At 36.7% G+C, this 23,246-nt stretch overlaps 1 protein-coding gene across 1 annotated transcript in view; it reads left to right on the top strand.

Moving 5' to 3' along the window:
* The window catches only part of LOC139981339 (clustered mitochondria protein homolog), a 62,281-nt gene that overhangs the window by 33,526 nt on the left and 5,509 nt on the right, over positions 1-23,246 (top strand). The window contains exons 7-30 of the mRNA XM_071993676.1: positions 680-805; positions 5,796-5,899; positions 6,510-6,553; positions 6,946-7,130; positions 7,499-7,601; positions 8,929-9,141; positions 9,731-9,826; positions 10,398-10,476; positions 14,113-14,218; positions 14,653-15,161; positions 15,688-15,815; positions 16,213-16,290; positions 17,325-17,395; positions 17,740-17,812; positions 18,041-18,202; positions 18,691-18,760; positions 19,118-19,208; positions 19,482-19,723; positions 19,934-20,073; positions 20,358-20,438; positions 21,273-21,398; positions 21,948-22,069; positions 22,401-22,494; positions 23,115-23,198. Coding sequence (XP_071849777.1) covers positions 680-805; positions 5,796-5,899; positions 6,510-6,553; positions 6,946-7,130; positions 7,499-7,601; positions 8,929-9,141; positions 9,731-9,826; positions 10,398-10,476; positions 14,113-14,218; positions 14,653-15,161; positions 15,688-15,815; positions 16,213-16,290; positions 17,325-17,395; positions 17,740-17,812; positions 18,041-18,202; positions 18,691-18,760; positions 19,118-19,208; positions 19,482-19,723; positions 19,934-20,073; positions 20,358-20,438; positions 21,273-21,398; positions 21,948-22,069; positions 22,401-22,494; positions 23,115-23,198 — 3,127 coding nt within the window. The remainder of the gene's footprint in view (positions 1-679; positions 806-5,795; positions 5,900-6,509; positions 6,554-6,945; positions 7,131-7,498; positions 7,602-8,928; positions 9,142-9,730; positions 9,827-10,397; positions 10,477-14,112; positions 14,219-14,652; positions 15,162-15,687; positions 15,816-16,212; positions 16,291-17,324; positions 17,396-17,739; positions 17,813-18,040; positions 18,203-18,690; positions 18,761-19,117; positions 19,209-19,481; positions 19,724-19,933; positions 20,074-20,357; positions 20,439-21,272; positions 21,399-21,947; positions 22,070-22,400; positions 22,495-23,114; positions 23,199-23,246) is intronic.

The following is a 23,246-nucleotide window of genomic DNA, read 5'->3' as shown; positions in this document are numbered from 1 at the left end:
CACAATGTATTACACACTTGCTGGTTATTTGTACAGTTTGTATCAAGTGACTGTTTCCGGTCAAATGGACCCCTTAATAGGTCCTTATGAATCAATAAGGAATAATTTTGTAGGCTCACATACTATTGATCACATATAGAATTAAATTGGTAGAGAAAGTTTTTAGTGTTTGGAAAATTCAATCAAATTTAAATTTCTCTCAGTTAAAAATGAAAAGGGCTGATGATGTACAGTAGCAAACAAAATACCTGATTTATCTATTCACACAGGTTAATTGGCAGAGAACAACTATTTTGATACATTTGGGTAATTAACATAACCGCCTAATTCTACTTAATAATTATCCATTTCATGGATTTGTTGGTTTTTTGAGCCATTTTTTCATATTTAGCATAGATTGTCAAATATGTTTAGTATTTTAATTATTTACCTTTTGAAGTAAAAAGGAAGAGCTGTAGTAGACCAAATTTCAAAGATTATGTCAGCCAACTCTGCTTGAACGAAAAGCAAACCTACCCCACCTCCTTAGCTGATTACAGTAGAGACCAGAGGGTTAATGGTTTCCCATGAAAGTTTGTCAAGAAAAATTTATGTTTTTTCTGCCGATACAATATTTATCTTCATCGATCCTTGGTCATTTTTTATGAATATTGTTTTTTTTTTCCTTCCTTTTATCAAGGTCTACTCTAGAAGCTTTCAATCCGAAACCGGCTGAACAAAGGCACCTGTCTCATTCTGTCATTGAGCTCCTTAACAAAATTAGCTCAACTTTCAAGAAGACATTTGCACAGCTGTTGAAGAAAAGGTAACATACCAGCAGCTTATATTTGACATGCAAGTTAGAATTTAGTTGCTTCAAGTTCTGGTGTTGCTCGATCACATTTTTCTTAACAATAAAGGTTACGTTAGAGCCAACATATGGGTCCTCCATCAGTTTGACAGAGTTCAATGAATAACAACAGGTGTTAGTTGGGGTCGGCTACAGAATTGAATAAAGTTAACATTATCCAAGCAGTAGTAGGTCTCCCTTTAGGACTCTACCTGTAAGTAATGCACCACATATAATGCAATGGGTAAAGGTCTAAACTACACTGTCAAGAAACTTGATAATGGTAAGGGTATTAATTGGCAGTCTGCTGGTAGAAGGAATGATAGCAGGTATAGCAGTAAAACTAGTGGTTGTGTAACTAGTAGGAAGTGTCTGTGATTAAACATCCATCCATTGCTTGAGGTAGCCCCTCCCCTCCGACCCCCCTCCGACCCGACCCCCCCGCCTTCACCCTTACCCCTTCCTCTCCACAAGATACACTGCATAAACTACTACTGTCACTCTAGTGAATGTCTTGTTGTACCGCTTCCTGTGTACAAAAGTTTCTAATTCGGTTAAACAGTTTAATTTGACTACATTAGTACCCCTCCCCCTCCAACCTTACCCCTCCCGCTCCACAAGATACACTGAATAAATTACTACTGTCACTCTAGTGAATGTCTCAGTGTTCAGCTGCCTTTCTACAATAGTTTTTATCTCGGTTAAACATCTTAAGCTGACTGTTGGTAATGCCATGCATATAACATACAAGTGATGTATCAGGATATAGCCAATCACATATTAAATGAAATATGATCATGGGTCCATTAATCTCAGCCGAGATTCTATTTGAGGTCTTTATGTTTGGCATCTTCCTCCTCCTCCTCTCTGGTCTAGTACTGCTCAGCTGTTAATATTTAATGAAATTATTAGAACTATGTAACCAGATACAGTTGTTTATGTAACCCTGTTCTACATTACTTGTCAATGGAGTGGATATATAGCACTTCAAGTTAGCAATCAACTGGTTAGCTGCTGAATCCGAACAGACAGTTAAATTGACAAAGATACAGAAAGCATGGGTTACCATTTGTCAAGGATGTTTGCCTGACTTTAACTGCAATGCTGCAAGTGTTTTAAGGCGCTGTGACTCCCTGCTGTTGGTCCATTACAGTTTCCTAGCAAAAGAGCAGAGAAGGTGAAAAGATGGGATGAGAAAGAGCCAGTACCAAAGGATAATATGGCATTTGTAAATCAGTGGTATGGTTTGCAGGGATGTAAGTCTTCCGTATTTTTACGGAAATCCGGTTTTTGGTTCCTTGCTTTAGCAAAAGGAACCTATGCAGTCAGGTTGGCGTGTGTGTGTGTGTATGTATGTATGTATGTATGTATGTATGTGTGTGTGTGTGTCTGTGACACTTGCTTGGGTACGCTCTATCTCAATAAGGGAATGTTGGATTGAGGCCAAACTTGGACTATAGATCCGCCATATGGAGAAGGTGTGCCCTATTGTTTTTGGTGCCCACAAAGGTCACCAAAGGTCAGTTATGGTCCAAAAACCGAAAATATTAAAACTGCAATAACTCCCAGTGCCAATGTGCGACAAGATTGATATTTTGGGACAAGTTGTGAACTGGTTAGGGGAGCATTTTCAAACTTAACGGTCATGTGATCCGAGGTCACCAAAGGTCAATTAATGATAAAAAACTAGTATTTTTGCAATAACTTGAGAACGAAATGTCTGTTAGGGTTGGGAGTTGCCTCAATGTAATCCAATTGTCGACCCGCATTTGGGTGACCCTTGACCTCAATTTGACCTCTGGTGACCTTTTCGTGTTTTTGGGATTTTTACAGTTTCAATGCTATTTTCAGATGTCAAAGGTACCTTCTGATCATAAATGTCAATAGGTTGACCCGTGTTTCCTTTATGTGCAAAGTTATATGGGGTCAAAGTTTTTCGGTCGGAGTTACGATGGTTGTACAGGCTTTTCGTTTTGTTTTTTGGAATCAGGAGATTAAACTACATCTGAAACCAAGGTCAAAAGGTCAAAGGTCACATTAGAAAAAATGTGCTTATTTTGGGAGGAAACGAGCAAAAAAGAAAATGTTTGGTTTTGATGCTAGATTTGGATATCAAAGGTACCTTCCGATCAAAAATGTCAATTGGTTGACACCCGTGTGACCTTCGTGTGCGAAGTTATACGAGGTCAAAGTTAATTTTCAGACATTTAATGCAACAACTCCCAGTTCCAAGGTGTGACATGGTTGATATTTTTGGACAAGTTGCAAATGGTATAGGGGAATATTTTCAAACTTAACGGTCATGTGATCCGAGGTCACCAAAGGTCAGTTAATGTCAAAAAACTAGTATTTTGGGGGTAGAAAAAGGGCAAAGAAAAAAATGTTTGAATTTTTATAGTTTGATGCTCTAATTTAGGTCTCATCAATCAAAAATGTCAATAAGTTGACCCAAGGTGACCTTTGTATGTTAAGTTATATGAGGTCAAAGTTAATTTTCAGACATTTAGTGTAATAACTCCCAGTGCCAAGGTGTTACACAGTTGATATTTTGAGACAAGTTGCAAATGGTATAGGGGAGCATTTTCAAACTTAACGGTCATGTGATCCGAGGTCACCAAAGGTCAATTAATGATAAAAAACTAGTATTTTTGCAATAACTTGAGAACGAAATGTCCGTTAGGGTTGAGAGTTGCCTCAATGTAATCCAATTGTCGACCCGCATTTGGGTGACCCTTGACCTCAATTTGACCTCTGGTGACCTTTTTAGTGTTTTGTGGATTTTTACAGTTTCGATGCTATTTTCAGATGTTAAAGGTAACTTCTGATCATAAATGTCAATGGGTTGACCCCCGTGTGACCTTCGTGTGCGAAGTTATATGAGGTCAAAGTTAATTTTCAGACATTTAATGCAATAACTCCCAGTTCCAAGGTGTGACAAGGTTGATATTTTTGGAGTAGTTGCAAATGGTATAGGGGAATATTTTCAAACTTAACGGTTATGTGATACAAGGTCACCAAAGGTCAATTAATGATAAAACACTAGTATTTTTGCGATAACTTGAGAACAAATTGTCCGTTAGAGTTGGGAGTTGCTTCAATGAAATCCAATTGTCGACCCGCATGTGGGTGACCCTTGACCTCAATTTGACCTCTGGTGACCTTTTCGTGTTTTGTGGATTTTTTACAGTTTCGATGCTATTTTCAGATGTTAAAGGTACCTTCTGATCATAAATGTCAATAGGTTGACCCCTGTGTGACCTTCGTGTGCGAAGTTATATGAGGTCAAAGTTAATTTTCAGACATTTAATGCAATAACTCCCAGTGCCAAGGTGTGACAAGGTTGATTTTTTTGGACAAGTTGCAAATGGTATAGGGGAATATTTTCAAACTTAACGGTCATGTGATCCAAGGTCACCAAAGGTCAGCTAATGTTAAAAAAGTAGTATTATGGGGGGAGAAAATGGGCAAAGAAAAAATGTTTGAATTTTTACAGTCATGCTCTATTTAGGTCTCACCGATCAAAAATGTCAATTGGTTGACCTCCGGGTGACCTTTGTGTGAAGTTACATACAAGTTCAAAGTTAATTTTTTGACATTTAATGCAATTAAATCTCAATGCCAAGGTGTGACATGGTTGATATTTTGGGACAAGTTGTGAATGGGGTGGTGGAACATTTTGAAACTTAAAGGTCATGTCATCTGAGGTCACCATTGTTATCATATCTGTTGACACGCTTGTAGGTCTCTTATATTTCTTACATTTTCGACGCCATATTTAGATCTCAAAAGTGCCTTTTGATAAAAAATCCGATCACATTTTGTGATCACAAAAGTGTTGGCTATAGTGTTGGTTACTTTATGGGAACATGTAGGACCACACTTACTTGGACTATTTCAGCCCAATCTTGCTTGATAATATTATGTGTATTGTCATATACCCCAAGCAAGGAACCACAGTGCCCTTGGGCTCTTGTTTTTTTCAGGGATGTAAGTCTTCCGTATTTTTACGGAAATCCGTTTTTTTTTAATTCCAATAAAGTTCCAAAAAATTGTTCGAATATCAAAGACACAACGCGGCAAAAATGCCTGGCCCGTTGCAGCAAGCTAACTTCAACTTTCACTCATCGATCAATCAAAATACCATTCCTGTTTTGCATCATCGCATTGCATTGTACAACATTGTGCCATGTGAATATCGTTGCGTACGTGCGAACTTCAAATCGCCATAGCTCATTTCTGTCGTTGAAAAACCTTGCCTAATTCACGTTGATTGGACTGCTAATTGATATCTTCGTAACTGCTGGTGCTCGACATAACTTTCGGAATTAACGCTTGTGATATTTGTGAGCGGCGGAAATCTACGGGATACACATATGAAAGTCAATATTTGTGATCGCATTCGAATGTGAGACTGTTTTTTATTCCGTAGTTCGCTGCGACGTATTCGTAACTTTGAGCTAGCCTAACATAACGATAGTGTGTAAGTAGTAAGAACTAGGGGTAAGATGTGTTAGCGCTAATACTTCTGAGCTAGCCTAACATAACGATAGTGTGTAAGGAGTCAAAGCTAGGAGTAGGATGTGTTAGGACGGCATTCACCCGGGGTCTCCGAATAGTTTTCCGTTTTTTTTTTTTGGCTGCACTTACATCCCTGGGGTTGGTATGTGTGTTTCTGTTTATGCCTCACTGATGAAGTTACAGGGAAAGGCAGAAATGGTATGGTTATGTAGATGATTGTTTTGAATAGTAAAGGTTTATTTTAGCATTTTCTTTTCTTTTGTCAAATATGTTGCATATTTTGCCTGAAAGAAAGCCTTGTAGTTATTGATACCACAGCCATGCACTACATCAACCTTGGATACTTTGGAGAAACTCAAATATTTCACATTCTCTTAAAGTAGTGTTCAAATGCACTTGACATTTTGACCCTATAAACGTCATTATTTTTTTCTCTTTTAATGGTCAGGTCACAGAAGCACCCCTATGAGCGTGTCCCGACCCCCTTCCAGACCTACTCTTGGGTGGCCCCACAGCTGGAGCACACTGTGGATTCAATAAGAGCAGAAGAAGGTAAAGCCCCACATGCAGACTGATCAACCCCCTTAAAGGGGTCAGTGCTCGACAAAAATAGAGAAATTGGTTTTGTCAACACTTTGGTTTAAAGATCCCATCAAAATATTGTGAACCAACAGTCCTGATATTAATTGTATTCGATTACCACATTAACCATTCATTTTTAGAAACTTCCTCACATGATATTAAGCTTGATTGTAAGGAAACGACAAATAGTAATAATAAACAGGTATTTACTTCACTTCCTCTCATACCTGTCTGCATTCTGCATATGCATTCAATTCAAACTAGCTTACAAATGTTGGTAACATTTAGCACTGTGCCCCCCCCCCCCCCCACCGATGTACTTCAGGGTCAGAGCGCACTTCCTCTTACTTCCAAATCTACCATTCGCAAGGCTTACAACTATAATTCCACGGTTCTTTTCCATCCCATGGAGTCTGGTTTGTTTTGAAGTTTTGGTGGAGTTCCTGACATCAGCAAGGACCTGACTTCAAGGTAACATCACATGTATCAAGCACTGTATCCTGGTAATTTTTTGCACGGTTCTGAACATTTTCTTTTCAGTATTTCAGTAACTTAATACTCCATACCTTTTTCTTTGCAGCATACACAGCCCGTCTAGGATATGAAGAACACATACCTGGTCAGGTAAATAGTGAAATCTTACATAATTGTTAATAAATACAACATTATGCAGGCATCATGTTGTACCAAGCAATTATTGTGCACATTTTGTATTCTCTAGAAAAAAAAGGGGAAATAATGAATATTCATGTCTTAAAAACCAGCTACTCAATCTGATGTACATCATTTAAATGTATTGTTGAAAAGTTGGCTCCTCCCATTCAAAGATTTTTTCCTGTGTTCTTTTTATTTCTAACACATCTGTGTGGTGAATAGAAGATATGATTAACATTCTTGTCACTCCAAGAATTATATTAGAAAATAAAATAATATATGAAAAAAATATCAATTATTACTGTTACTCAAATGAGTCGTCATCATCATTTCTTTTTTCTGTTTTTTAATTTCTACGATAGACGAGGGATTGGAACGAAGAGCTCCAGACAACAAGAGAGTTGCCGCGTAAAAACTTACCAGAGCGGCTTTTGAGAGAGAGGGCAGTATTCAAGGTGCACAGCGATTTTGTCGCAGCATCTACCAGAGGTGCAATGGCTGTGATAGATGGCAACGTTATGGCAATAAACCCTGGAGAGGACACAAAGTGAGTAGTAGAGCGTTTCTCTGTTAACTACTTCGCAGTCGGCTGGTTTATTACATAATACTTTCTGCCATGCAATACCAAGAGCATAAAAATACCTTGTACCAGGGGAATTCTCTGTAATGTGATATATATGTTAAGATGCTTTAGTTGGTCTGATATAAATATGAAGAATCATTTCAGGCACCATACATGATTGTATTGAACTTATGTATTCCTTAATATTCAATTAATTCAGTAGAATTTGTTATTTGCTGTTTTGAGTGCTGAAAAGCATTTTTTTCCCTTCTTTTTTGGTGGATTTCAGTAGTGAATGTGCCATCAGCTAATGTGAGAGGTGACTGCTAATTTTAATTCTTTTATTTCCACAGAATGCAAATGTTCATCTGGAATAATATTTTCTTTAGCCTTGGGTTTGATGTACGAGACCATTACAAAGATTTTGGTGGAGACTATGCTGCATATGTGGCACCTGTAAGTATCCGTACTTAGTTGATTGCATTTGTATTGTCACACGTATAGACATTACCTGTACCTTCTACTTAGTTGATTGCATTTGTATTGTCACACGTATCAACATTACCTGTACCTTCTACTTAGTTGATTGCATTTGTATTGTTACACGTATAGACATTACCTGTACCTTCTACTTAGTTGATTGTATTTGTATTGTCACACGTATAGACATTACCTGTACCTTCTACTTAGTTGATTGTATTTGTATTGTCACACGTATCAACATTACCTGTACCTTCTACTTAGTTGATTGTATTTGTATTGTCACACGTATAGACATTACCTGTACCTTCTACTTAGTTGATTGCATTTGTATTGTCACACGTATAGACATTACCTGTACCTTCTACTTAGTTGATTGCATTTGTATTGTCACACGTATAGACATTACCTGTACCTTCTACTTAGTGGATTGCATTTGTATTGTCACACGTATAGACATTACCTGTACCTTCTACTTAGTTGATTGTATTTGTATTGTCACACGTATCGACATTACCTGTACCTTCTACTTAGTTGATTGTATTTGTATTGTCACACGTATAGACATTACCTGTACCTTCTACTTAGTGGATTGCATTTGTATTGTCACACGTATCAACATTACCTGTACCTTTTACTTAGTTGATTGTATTTGTAGTGTCAAACGTATAGACATTACCTGTACCTTCTACTTAGTTGATTGCATTTGTATTGTCACACGTATAGACATTACCTGTACCTTCTACTTAGTTGATTGCATTTGTATTGTCACACATATAGACATTACCTGTACCTTCTACTTAGTGGATTGCATTTGTATTGTCACACGTATAGACATTACCTGTACCTTCTACTTAGTTGATTGTATTTGTATTGTCACACGTATAGACATTACCTGTACCTTCTACTTAGTGGATTGCATTTGTATTGTCACACGTATCAACATTACCTGTACCTTTTACTTAGTTGATTGTATTTGTAGTGTCAAACGTATAGACATTACCTGTACCTTCTACTTATTTGATTGTATTTGTGTTGTCACACGTATTGACATTACCTGTACCTTTTACTTAGTGGATTGTATTTGTATTGTCACACGTATCAACATAACCTGTACCTTCTACTAAGTGGATTATATTTGTATTGTCACATGTATAGACATTACCTTTACCTTATCTTTGTTAAACTATCACAAATCCACTTATTTAATTCTCTCTCATAGTCTATTGTACTCCAATAGGCAAATTTCTTTCTACTTCGTGAAGGTCTTTCTTAAACCTCATTACTATTTTAACTCATTTAGAGTAACGACCTTCAAGGAGTGAAGGCTTACAATAATGTGGACTTGGAAGGTCTCTACACCCTTGGTACCGTGGTGGTAGACTACCGTGGGTACCGGATCACAGCTCAGTCCATCATACCCGGTATCCTGGAGAGGGAGCAAGAAGAATCGGTCATCTACGGATCTATAGATTTTGGCAAGACCGTTGTTGGCTGCGAAAAATACAAAGAACTGGTGAGAATTATGCAAATTTAAAGATTGTGCTAGATTGTGCAACAATGGTCTCTGATGGGTTACTGATTAGCTCTTTTAGAATTGATGTTTATCTAAAAAGATTCCAGAAAGTATAACTATTCTGCCACAGGTCTTGATTAGAAAATTGTAGTGATTAATCGAGTCATACCTAAAACGGTTTTGGTAAATAGTAAACATAGATCTTGAGATGCAAATTAAACCAATGACATCATTAAGAATTATCTTGCTAATTACGTCACGTCATGAATTCATTTGTGCCATTTCAAAATAGTGAAAGTTAAGTTGCCAAGTATATATCATGTGTCAGTCAGCTGATAATGTCTTAACTTTTGTTTATTAAGAATATAAATTAATTATATATGTTACCATTGATATTAATATATTCAGCTATAATGTTTTGATTGATTGATGCATGGATTCATCATTCATTTATTTGTTTGTTTGTTCATTTATTTATTTATTTATCTATTTTATTTATTTATTGATATATTTATTGTCTATTCATTATCTATTTATTATCTATTCATTTCTTATCTATTTATTTATCTATTTATCTATTTTTAAATAGTTATCCAAGACAGCTCAACATTTGAAGATTCTACCTCATCCAGTTATCAATCATAAAAGTGAGGAAGTGGAAGTATATACCTCCATTGAATGCAAGGTAAGATTCTGAAGGAATAAAAAGGATGAAATACTTCAATTTGTGAATTTTTAATGGTATGAATTACCTAGATAGAGAATGGCAACTATTATTATTATTATTATTATTGTTTTTGTGATGTGTTGTATCCAGGTGACTTTTGGGAAGTGGCTGTTGTTAGGGATTAATGGAAAAGAAATACAGTCATTTCTTATCGGATTCTTCTGAAACCTAACATTCAAAAGGATTTTTCATGCCTACCTTCAACCGAGCTTGTTGCCATTGCTCATGAGATGAGATTAAAAGAAAACATTTTATACTCTTCTTTGCTCCTATCTTGGAATATTATTCTGCTTGTACCATGGTTGTTGTGCATTGTGGATCAGTTGATAATATTAATATTCTATGTTATATATATATAGATATTATTATAATATTATTATTCTGCTTATACCTTGGTATTATTGTATAGTGGATCAGTTTATAATATTAATATATATAAACATATAAATATTTTTACCATATAATTTTACCATGGCGTCATAAATTCTATATTATCTGTTGATTCTTTAATATTTTTGCTTCCTCTCAGGGTATTAAGGGCAACGACGGCAGGAATTATATTCTGGATCTGCTTCGAACCTTTCCTCCAGATGTCAACTTTCTACCAAGTAAGTCATTCTCTGTTTCAAGTAGCATTGAAACTAACTTTTCAGGCAAATCTTGAACTTGGTGTATCTAAGATGCCATTTCCCAAACTGGCTTCAAATCAATCAATCAATTTTTCAAGGAACCAATATTACAATAAGTGAATCGAAATATTGAACAGATAACACCCCAACACACATAGTACAGCTTCAAGGTACTGGGTATGGTATCATTGATTCTATAGATGTTCCTTACATTGCCCGATCATTCAACATCAACCAATTTTAATCTAACTATCTAGCTGTCTTACTACAAAAATACACAGAAATGAAGAGAATAAGATACACCACTAACTAGTTACTAGTTGTTGATATTAAGAGATAAGTAATCAATTTTGAAGTTTGGAGCGGAGCTTTGTTATTTCAAGAGGTGACAGATCAGTTAAGATATCGCTGATGTTGTCAGCATTATCTATTGAGAATTTCAGTCTCTATAAACAATGTTAAAATTGAAAATGTTTCTCACTTCCAATAATTGGCAGATGGATTTACAACTCTGCTAGCTGACCTTTAATATCTCTCTTTGGTAGAGTTGGTTTTGTTGTATCCTAATCTATAAGAGCATGCACATGTATTAAATGTCTCTTGGTTAACCTTTAACATTTGATATCACACTTGGTAATTTGGGGCCCTTGACAAAATGTATCGGGCTGTCCTCATAAATGTTGTGATAATATTTCTAATGACTTGCGTATACTGTGTAAAGGTTGTACATTGATTGGCAAGAATCTGTAACCAGGTATCACATGTGACGCTAGTGTTATGGGGCTTTATTAAAAAAAATTGACTGTTAAAGGAGGTTGTTGGCCTTCTAAATATGCTAACTGTAGATAATGTATATGCAACATGGGGATTAACTTTATTCCTCCCTTACCTATCAATTAATACCTATGCTGTCCTATCTACCTAGCTTATAACAACTTATCTGTGGCCCCAATAATACCTCTCTTGGGTCAGTGTCCTCTTGCTTCCAAATCTATCATCCCAGTTGTATGTGACAAGGGGATTGAAATATGATGATTTGTAACATGGAGATTCTGCTCCATAATCTTGTGCAGCAAGACACACTCTGCGAGTTCATTTCTCACAGATGGGTGGATGACTGCTGACATTAATATTTGTCTTTATGTACATGAATTGCATAGTATCCAGGCTTGTGTTCAACAATTATAATTATCTACCCTGAAAAAGTATCACTTAACATTTGGTTGATCTAAATAAGACACCCCATCTCGATGTATTTTTGCCATATGAAGGTTATCGAGTGAGGAATTTATGCGCCTTGCTTGATCCTCAAAATTCTGTTGCCAAGTCACATTCATGGTAGCATTGAACGAGATGTAGAACCTACTATGCAACGTCTTGATTGTTGCTTATTATTTAAAATGAAATGAGACCAGAGAAGCCAAATGATCTAACATGTTGTTATAGGATGTTACCTAGTACTGAATATACATAATCAAAATTGACTCAAAACTTTGGTACTTTTGTGTCATTATTAAAACCATTTTTGTATCACTTGCTATGGTCTTGAGGAATCAAGGTTTAGTTGAAATCAGTGTGTAAATTTAGCGGTCGTCCGGTCGTCCGAGACGACCAAATTACCTGCCGGACAACCAAAACTTGTCAAATCGTGAAGTACTGGTTGCCCGGCGGACAACCAAAAACTTTCAAAAAGGCTGGTTAATGTTCCGTGAAACAAACGGAAAAAGACACAGAAACAAGCGTGAAACCAAAAACTTAAAATGACATTTCAAATAAGAAGAAACTCATTCCAAACTCCGCCTTCATCTAATAAATAATATACGTAGGAGGGCCAAGCCCTCACATTGACATGGACCACTCAAACCAAGCTTCATGGTATTTTCTGTTCCGTCCGTTTGTCAACAAAGGCCAATCAGAGTTCAGGTTTACCCCCACGGACAAAGACCCCGCCCATCCACCACATTTTTTTTTAGAAACGAACACCAAGTACACACTCACAACTAGGTCAACGGAAAACATAACAAAACACATTTTTGAACGAACATCTTTCATTGTTTCTTTTCAAAAAACCACAACTTCTTCTGACAAGAACCAAAAGTTCTCCAACTCCTACAGATCATTAAATTTGTTTGAAAATAAAAATATCATAACAATCAACTGCAAGGTACAGGGTTACCAAAACTTCATTACAGATATTTTCATGCTAAAAATAGACGATGCTTTACCAAGATTCCCGTGATTGATTGGCTAATAGTCCCTACCGATTGTTTGCAAACATTCTTGCATTTTCAGTGCTCAATGAACAAGAAGTAAGTTGTTTAACAACAATTACTTGCAACGTTTACTTTCCCTTGTGTAGAGATAACAAAGTTTGGTGGTAAAGGCTATCATATATGTGCACTCAAATATCATAACGTTAGGCCTTTTCTCATATTTGTAACGTACATTTTGACAACAATCACTGCTGGTACGAAGATGCACTTGAATTGTTTCTGAGACTATCACGTTATATTTTAAACATTGTTTTGATCAGAAAATGTTATGAGTTTTGTGGGAAGCTTACATCTGATCCGGAAAGGATATTTTATCTCACAGAATGTTTCTTTTCTCTGCAATAAGAGTTGCTAATGTGAAATGTGCATTCATACCACAGTAGTTTCTGTTGCAAACTTTTTCGCGGCTCAATTGACCACGTGCTTCAGAAAAGTTTATTTTGGAGCAACATTCGTGTGTAAACTTACTTCTGTATTTTAGAACATTGAAGTTTGATTTTTTTTTATCGACATTGCGTAAAAATCTATTGTTGGAAGTGCTGCAAGGTCAAAGCATGGAGCTACTACAGAGTTGGCGAGTAGGGAAGTACAAGGGCGGATGAAGGAGGGGGCTGGGGGTATTTTTTTTAAACGGCAGGGTGGGCGAAAGGAGGAGTCGGCCGGGCCGCCCCTGTCAAACACCGAAGCTAAGACACTGAGCCATCTGTCCTATAATATTGTGTATGACATTCACAAAGTATAGGCAGTGATACTACACTAGTAATAGTACAGTAGGTCATACAATAAACGTAATTGATGTTCGATCGGCACGCAAGCTTTTTTACAGGACGCAAACTTTTTCGGGGGCTTGCGTCCCTGGGACGCAAACTTTTTTTCGCTAATAACATTACTGAAACTGAAACACTAGACCAGTACTATGACGCACCTACAGCATACCACGTGGTTATTGTATCGTTACGCCCTGCAGCAAAACATCATGTACCTAACTAATGTACACAATCTTTGCTACAGTCAGCATTATTAGAAAATAAACACCGAATTTGATCTAGAATACATGAAATCGCTCAACATTCATGGTTTCTTAGGAGTCCCAAACAAGTATTTTTTTCTGAAGATAAATTACTATAGCTTAACAGGACGACCAAAATTTCAGCAGGACAACCAAAAATTGGTGAGCTGGTTGTCCTGGGGACAACCACTTCAAATTTCTTAAATTTATACACTGGAAATGACAAATGGTTTAACTGCATTGGTGAACATGGTGAACATTGTGAACATTGTGATCAATGTGAACATGGTGAACATTGTGTATGTAAATCTTTTGCTTTCCTCCTGATTGTAGTTGAGGGACAGGAGCTCTCTGAAGAAGTCAAACAGCTGTCTTTCCCCCGTCAGCATAGACATAAACTCTGCTGTCTCAGGTCGGAACTCATTGAAACCTTTGTGGAGTAAGTTCATGCCAGTAATATGTAGCCTTCTAAAAGTAATTTTTGTGAAGAAAGTAACAGACAAATATACAGATATGCATTATAAATGAATAATTCTTTTATTGTTAGTACTACAATATACTGATATGCTTCATAAATTCTTAACTCTTTTATTATTATTGTTAGTTCTGCTGAAACATATCATGTTCAAATGTAGTCTAATGCAGGGAAGGTGCACATGAGGTGTACAGAGGGTGCAATGGGAGGTGTAGGGTTGAGGAACGGGTTGAAGTGTGTGATGTGTGGTATGGGGGAGGAATTTTTCTCTTTTTGGGTATTTGCTGTTTATAGCCTTCTCTGAAGAACCTGTGATGTGTAGTATCTTTTTTGATATGTAACTGTGTAATCTATATGAGAATGTTGATACAGTTTTGTGTGTGTTGTTGTATCTTTAGGAACAGGTACACCACATTCATCCGTCATGCAGCTTTTATGCTGATGCAGAAGCAGAGCAACACCAAACAAGATGACCAATCAAAGAAAGAAGAACCATCAGACATCTCCAAGATGGAGATGATCGAGGAACCAGTAGATGAGGGAACCAAAGTGGCCGAGAAACTGGAAGAGGTTGCGGAAACTTCAAAGGAATCTAACGAGAAGAAGGACACAGCAGAGAGAACGGACTCTGGTTTTGAGGAAAATAAAGACTCGAAAGAGAACAGTGTCAAGGAAGACCATGTGGATGTTACCAAGGAAACGATGGAGAGTAATTCAAATACGGAAAATACAGCGATAGAATCACTGCAGACCAACGGGCTTGAGAGGTTAATGTCAGAGGAAGAGCAAAAATGTCCAGTGTTGAAGGAATTGGCAGAGACATCCAGTCAAGAGGTCACTGGGAATGTTAATAATGTCACCCAAGAAGCTGCCAAAGCTCTGATATCTCTACCGGCCAAAGAAACATGTAAGTGCGATGGAAGGATTCTCGTTCTTCATTGTAGAAGAAAGTGACAGACTGCTTGCATTATTTGTTGAAAATCAACCCCAATGTTTTCAATTTTAAGAAAAGTTTGTTAATGGAATGACCTTTTGCCTGATTACTGGGATGTTTTCTTTCACTACTGATTCTTCATCAAATATTAGAGGAATCCAGTTTCAAAGATTATTAATGACATGGCTTATTTCTTGGTAACCTGTGGGGTGGGGGGGTGAGTCATTTCTGAATTTGCATAAAATACTTCAGTAATTATTTTTTATTTTTTTGTCTTTTGCAATGATGAGACAAATTAATGACTTCCATGGCTCAGAAAGAAACCATGTTATGAAACTTTTATCTCTGAGCAAAAGAAAATATCCAGTTGTATTTTAAATCACAAGCACTTGAAATAACCATCAGAAATTCACTGCTAGATTATGAAAAGCTAGATCAGTTTATCATTTGCAAGTTTAGCAAACTCACATTCTCATTGCTGATTCCTGAAACCTTTTAGTTGATGCAAACCACAAGGAAGTCATAGCCACTGCTGCTCTTGCTGCTGGTTCATTGAGTGATAAGGAATTTGATATGAGATTCAATCCAGACATCTACGCAGAAGGAGTAACTCACGCCATCCATGATGTAAGTAACCATTCCCTTGATTCAAGCACTAGCTCCCCAGTTATTTGACTTTAGTTAGGTCACAACTCCTACAACACTAGTAGGCAAAGAAATAGCAACTTGTGTATGTCTGTGTCCATACCTATCCACCTAACCCCTTCTGTCTAGCCCCTTGCACACCTCCCCCCCCCAATTAATAATGGTTGTTAATAAATTGAAAGGTTGACATTTAAAGTCCTAATTAGGCAACAATGCTTGACAAGTGTCATAATGGAAGAGTCATGTCAAACACATCATTGATGATGAACTCTGGTTGGTATTTATTTCTGCTGATGTTTCAAAGCTTATTTAAGTTTTCTTGGAAGCTTCATATGAGATGCATTTATTATTCATAATTTACTTACTCTTTCATCCACAGAAGGAATATTTTGAGAAACAGAAGAATCTGATAAGAGAAGCTGCCAAGTTCTTACTCACAACACAGATACCTCTCTTTGTAAGTTTAATCTGTACAAGTAGTATGCATAGAAAAATTGTAATGTCAAATATAATTCATTAGTCAGTGATAATATTGATAAATAAATACATGTTTGTGTGACTTGTTGCATGATACTTTGCAAAGTTAGGGGGTAATGCATGCATGAAATATGAACTGTGTATCTTTGATCATAATGATCAATTGATAGGGTCAGTTTGGAAGAGGGAGTGGGGAGGGGGTGGATTCCCCCTTCTAGTGGGCTTCTTGTACCACTTATAAGTGGTTTTCACCTATCAATCATTATCATTTATCTTTGATCATGTTGATCAATTTATAGGGTCAGTTTGTAAGGTGGTGGGGAGGTGGAGTGGATTCCCACTTCTAGTGGGTTTTTTGTACCACCTATAAGTGGGTTTCACCTATCAATCATCATCATGGATATTATGTGAGGGCAGTCTCTATTCTTTTGCAATGATGAGAATATCTTACTGACTTCCATGGCTCAGAAAACCCATGTTAAGAAAAAATATTCACTGAGCAAAATATTTGCATTTGTAGGGACTGTCCATCATTAAGGTGCTCACGCATATTACTAGATATATGATAGTGATGACATCCCTGGAATATTGGTTGGTCCATAGAATATGGAAACCGTAAAATTCCTTACTTACCTATTACCTCAGCACTCATGCTCTGCCTTATCTGGAATGATCTGGTTCCAGTTTACCACAGCCCTGACCTAGTGAGCTGCCACTTTGGTCTACTGCCTTCATTTCACCCAAGGTTTTCTTGTAGCTTTTCACCTTGTTATCTTTAAGAGTCTGAAATTGTCTTCCTCACAAGTAACCATCTGACCCTCTTGTGTAGTAAATAATTCATTACAAAAGTATTCCTTTGGTTCAAGAGCAATGGTATCAAGGGTTTGGCCTTGTGGAAATAATCCTTTTCATAAATGTTCTGGAAATATTTGCCTTCCCTTCTTCATTCTGGATCAAGTTTATTCTGAGGCCTGATTTTTGCATAAATAAAGAATGTGCTCTCACTTCATTCAGATAAGAGAATGCCTGGAACACCAAATTGCTCCCCTGAACGGACAGACTCTCATTGAAATGCTCCACCAAAGGTAAATGAACATGATTATCTTTCACAGCCGTAGTAGTCACTGAATTTGTTATGTTTATACAGTACTAGTTGTGAGCTCTTTTATCTTTACTTGTTACATAAACCTATGCAAGGAGGTGTGGCCTATTCATTACATAGGACACTATTTGCATATATGTGATATATTCCTATAGTTGTTTAAAAAGAATCAAGTTTAATCTATAAGAGATTACAGGCTGCTGTGTGTAATTCCTGCCTATAAATCACATCTGAAATTGATAAGTTATGTTAGCTGTGTCCATGTGCATCCCTTTCTTGTTCTGATAATTCAGTTTCTGTATTTACATTTGTCTTTGTTTTTCATAGAGGGATCAATGCGCGTTACCTTGGTGTCCTGGCTGGGATGGTAGCCAAACTTCCACAACTATGTTACCTTTTTGTGAGTCTCTTTCATTCATTTTTCTTTCATCTACTTATATATTTCAAACAATATAGGTCAAGTTGGTAACATTAACTCCTTGTTCGTCATCTTCCCCCCCCCCCCCTGCCCTTTCCACCTTTATCCCATCCCTCACCACTCACCTTTACACCGTCTTACTTGATCCACAGATCATCAACTTCACTTTTAATCAAGAAAGCTGACCATAACAACTTTTTGTCTTTTCAGAGATTGGCTGTGACTGAGATGATAATTCGATCTGCTAAGCATATCTTTAAGACTTACATGCAAAATGTTGGAATGATAAACCTAGCAACTGCTGTCAGCCACTTCTTGAATTGCCTTCTGGGCTCAAATCTCAGCTTAGCTACGCCCAAGAATGACGAGGAGGTAAAAACAAAGAAAAAAGTGTTGAAAGAGTTTATTCAGATTAAGAGATAAACAAACAGGAGTTAGCTTGGTTACACGTAACGAGGTGGTGTAGATTGGTTTGTACCAGTCAGGTGATGATGTTTAGGATTGAACAGCGATACGTTGTTAGTGGAAAGCGGTGACTTTCCTGACGGAAATGCCTATAAATTTGCAGGAAATATCAGAACTGGCATGTTTCTGCATTTCATTATAATCGGTTCTTAGCGTATGTAAAGGGGATGTGTTGAGAAGAAAGTGCAGAAATATTTAACATTTATTTACATCAGATTCTTTGCACCTATTGCCCAAGAAAGAATTCCCCTGGTAAGGGAGGGGGTGGGATGATGTGGATACCTCACCCCTTCCTAGTTCCATGCTTCTTATATCCATAGTTATCTCAATGTATTTATTGATTCTTCAGAAGTGTGTTTATAACCATTCCTTGTTTCTCTGATTATTGAATTTAGTTTTCCAGCAGCCACGGAAAGAAGAAGAAGAATAAGAAGAAGCTGAAGTACATATCTACCCTTGGCTACGGTAAATGCCTTAATATCTTACATTGTCAGCTTAATATCTTATATTGTCAGTTATATCTACACATGGCAACGGTAATGGCCTTGATATAGTCTGGAATAAACTGAGCATTTTATTCAGAGATAAATACAAATTAAGAAAAGAAAATCAATGGTTAAAACTTTGTGTTTTACATCCTTTTTGCTAACGTGGTTGTCAGTTGCACCATTTGGTTGCAGGAATATATTGCTGTGCACCGTATATGAGGGATCAATGCTTTAAAATTTTTATTTTAACAGTATATTGGGTACTCTTACAACAAATTGCCAATACTTGTGCTTCCTCAGATATTAATTGTGAAATCATTATTTGTTTTGACAGGAAGTTCAGCATGGACCAACAAAACACCAAGTGACCTTTGGAATAACATCAAACGAGAAGTTAAGGAATATTTTCAATTTAATATCGAATGGTGAGTACTCTATCCTCTTCTTTGGTCTAAGCAGATTATCAAAACTAACTTTTGAAAGAAGGGTTGGTTAATGAATGAAATATTGGGAAAGTTTGTTGTTTTCTGGAATGTCATTTATTTTAATATGATTAGCCTTTGATTGATTTCATTGATTCTTCCCAACCTGTCCTTGCACAATCATAAAACTCCAAGATACAGTGTTTTAGACATTATGTTCATGGTTCAAACATTTGTTACATATCTGTGAAATTAATTTTACCTTCCCTAACCCAGTGAGGGGACATTCTGTGTGGAAGCTGTCGCCAGTAAGTACCACGTACAGAAGGTGACGTTACTGCGAGAGTTTGTGACCAGCGTGGGCATCCAGCTACACCTGAGGGAATATGATTTTGATGCCAAGACGATGTTTAACGAGAGCGATATTCTGAACATGTTTCCCAAGGTGAAACATATCAACCCAACAGCATCGGATGCTTATAACTTCTACCAAAGTGGACAAAATAAAATTCAAGTCGGTGAGTCATTTGAATGTTATTTCCTTAACATATCTGGTAGGGTTAATCATTGCGATGTATGGTATCTGATAATATATTTGAGGAAAAATCTATTTGAAGGCACCTTTTCAAAAAAAAATCACCTGTGAACCTTGGAGAAGGATTTGTATGACCTAACACAACACTAGCCTTAGTTTTCACCTCTCTCTGTATTTCATGCTCTTTTATCAGGTGCATTTAGAGAAGGCTTGGAGTTGATCAGTGAGGCCTTAAATCTCTTCAACAACGTCTACGGTCCAATGCATGCCGAGATTGCCTCCTGTCTCAGAATGCTAGCTAGGCTACACTACTTGATGGGAGAAAACGCAGAGGTTTGTAACATTTATCAGTTAGAACAGACTAGTTTGTAATCTGTCTAAGACCTTGATGTTAACAGAATGTTTCTTACCTTATGCACAACCTTTATAAGTAACTGATATCCACAGGTAACAGATTGGAGATGTTTAGCTGTTTGGCACTAGAGTGTTCCAGTGGGGCAAGACAAATTGAAAATGACATTGCCCCACCTCCCCCCCCCAAAAAAAAAAAAGAAGAAAAGCAGCATGGTGAAGTTGTTCGATGATGATAACGATGCAATATATTTTATTCTCTCCAGGCAATAGATATGCAACAGAAAGCTGTAATGATGAGTGAAAGATGCAATGGAATTGACCATCCAAACACTATAACAGAATATGTAAGTAGCTTATGTAATCTACTCATACAACACTATAACAGAATATGTAAGTAGCTTATGTAATCTACCGGTCATCAGGGAATTGTGTTTGTAATGTATTGAGCTTTGTAATTAAAGGTTGTGATATTCCTGGAAGCGAAAAGTCAAAACATTGGCTGTTACAATGAATGATCTTCAGCTGTTTATGGTCAACCTTTACCATCTGACATTGGCTTAATCATTCATTTAACATTAATGTTTACTATAGTATGTTATGTGTCATTGGTTTAACATCAATGTTTACTATAGTATGTTATGTGTCATTGTTTAACATTAATGTTTACTATAGTATGTTATATATCATTGGTTTAACATTAATGTTTACTATAGTATGTTATATATCATTGGTTTAACATTAAAGTTTACTATAGAATGTTATGTGTCATTGGTTTAACATTAATGTTTACTATAGTATGTTATGTGTCATTGGTTTAACATTAATGTTTACTATAGTATGTTATGTGTCATTGGTTTAACATTAATGTTTACTATAGTATGTTATATGTCATTGGTTTAACATTAATGTTTACTATAGTATGTTATGTGTCATTGGTTTAACATTAACGTTTACTATAGTATGTTATGTGTTGCTGTTACTAGGTGAACCATCAGAGGTAGATGATGTGTCAAAACTCTTCATGTTGCAACAAAGAGGTTTATTTTCTTCTTGAGATACTGCAGTAAGAACACATATTTGCCAAGACACTGTTTGTATAAGACACTGCATACATCTTATCATCCATAATAAAATGTACTCTGTCACTATGTGGTTATCATCTCTATTGTGTCTTCTAGATGCATCTAGCCCTGTACTGTTTTGCAGCCGGCCAAGCTGTTAGCTCTCTTAAACTGATGTACAGAGCAAGGTACCTGGCTCTCATCATATTTGGAGAGGATCATCCAGAAATGGCTCAATTTGATGTGAGTAGAGAATTTTTTTTATCAGGAATGGCAATGAAGGGAGAGGAAGGGGATGGGAAGGGAAGAGAAAGGGGGAGGGGAGAGGAAGGAGGTTGAGGTGAGGAAACAGGAAATAGTGGAAGATAGAAGAATACTAGAAGAATGTAGGAAAGGAGGAAGATAAAGAAACACATAATATTTATATTCCAAACACCTCAAGATCTTACCTTAGTGCGTTGTTAAATGAATAAATTATGTTTGTTCCATCATAAATCTTTAACTGTCAAGTTCTCTCTGTTAAGAGCATTACTCATTGAAAGTTGTTTGGCTGTATTTTGTCCATCTCAGATTTCACTGTAAGTATATTTGTTTGACTATCTGACCAATTATAGGATTATGCAGCATTTCCCAGGTATAAGAACATTATAAGAGTATATGGACATTTTCTCTTAGTATTTTGATTCATGAGAGTATTGCAGCATTTTAAGCGCTACAAGGAATAAGGTATGTAGTGTATGCAGCTATTGTAACTTTATTTCATTTCTGTCTCCACTCTCTATTGTCTTGCAGAGTAACATTGGGCTTGTCCTTCATGGTGTTAGCCAGTTTGATCTATCCCTGAAGTTTCTTGAGAAGGCCCTCGAGAACAACATCAAGTTTCATGGTCCGAAGTCACTCAAGGCCGCCCTTAGGTTTGTATTGTTGTCTTTGGTTATTTTGTACAGAAAACTTGAGTGTAACATGTTCTGTGTTCAATCTTTGTCTTAAGAAAATGTTATATTCCCCCACAAGCAAGACTTTGCTAATTGAAATGATGTTGTGCCGTTCCTTATAAAATTGTGTTCACCTTGCTCATTAACTTGTCTGTATTCTGTGCGTGAGTTTGTCCCTTCTGTTATGTTACTTGTCATTTAGCCTCTGAAGAAGATCCTGCTAGGATCAAAATTCAGGCCAACTTACCTTTACACCTTATTAAATTTAGTTTATTTAGTAATCAATTCTTTTCTGTTCCTTTAATTACAGTTATCACTTGGTGGCTCGTGTCCAGTCTTGCCGAGGTGATTTTAGGTCAGCTCTGTTGAAGGAGAAGGATGCTTACTCAATCTACAAGGAACAGGTATTTTATTGTCTTGTAGTTTCCTTGTATCTGTCAACAGCTCTTAATATTTCCAATTCTGTAAGAGTCCAGTAGATGGCAGCAGACAAGAACTATGATTTGAATATGTTATGCAGGGAATAATTGACATTCTCAGTTTGTTTGCCACAAAATAGTGAAGAATCTGTAATAACTGCAAGTTATCTGTACATTAATTAACCCAGATCTATGTACTAGCAGTTTATTTATTCCCTAACGAGCTAATTTATGGATTAGTTCAAGGATTGCAAAGTACCTTTAACCAGTGATTTCTTGCAACGTTGGTGCAGTTAGTTATGACTTTGCTGGTTTGATCTTTAACACATTCTTGTAAGAGTTCTAGTTTTAAAGCTAGTAGATAGAGCGATGATTACCTGTTAAAGGGGTCAGTATATTAAAGATTGATTATGAGAAGTCATTTAGTAAAATTGAGATAAACCTGACTTGTAAGATGTGTTAGATAGAGCTTGTATCTGATATGCAGGAGGGGGAGGGGGAGGGGGAGGGGGATCATCTTCTACAGATTATCCTAGTGTGAGTGAGGCACATGACTTCAAATACAGGTAATGACCAATATTTCTCTTTTCTTTATTTTGTTTTAGCTTGGAGAAGAGCATGACAAGACCAAAGAAAGCTCAGAATGTCTGACCTACCTGACCCAGCAAGCTGTAACTATGCAGAGAACAGTGAGTAGTGTTTACTAGAGACAGTCACCCTGTCAATCTGAATAGCCA

The sequence above is a fragment of the Apostichopus japonicus genome, chromosome 15 (genome assembly GCF_037975245.1).
Source record: "Apostichopus japonicus isolate 1M-3 chromosome 15, ASM3797524v1, whole genome shotgun sequence".
Taxonomy (NCBI): domain Eukaryota; kingdom Metazoa; phylum Echinodermata; class Holothuroidea; order Aspidochirotida; family Stichopodidae; genus Apostichopus; species Apostichopus japonicus.
Note: the sequence above shows the minus strand (reverse complement) of the source record. Positions and strands in the feature narration are given on the sequence as shown.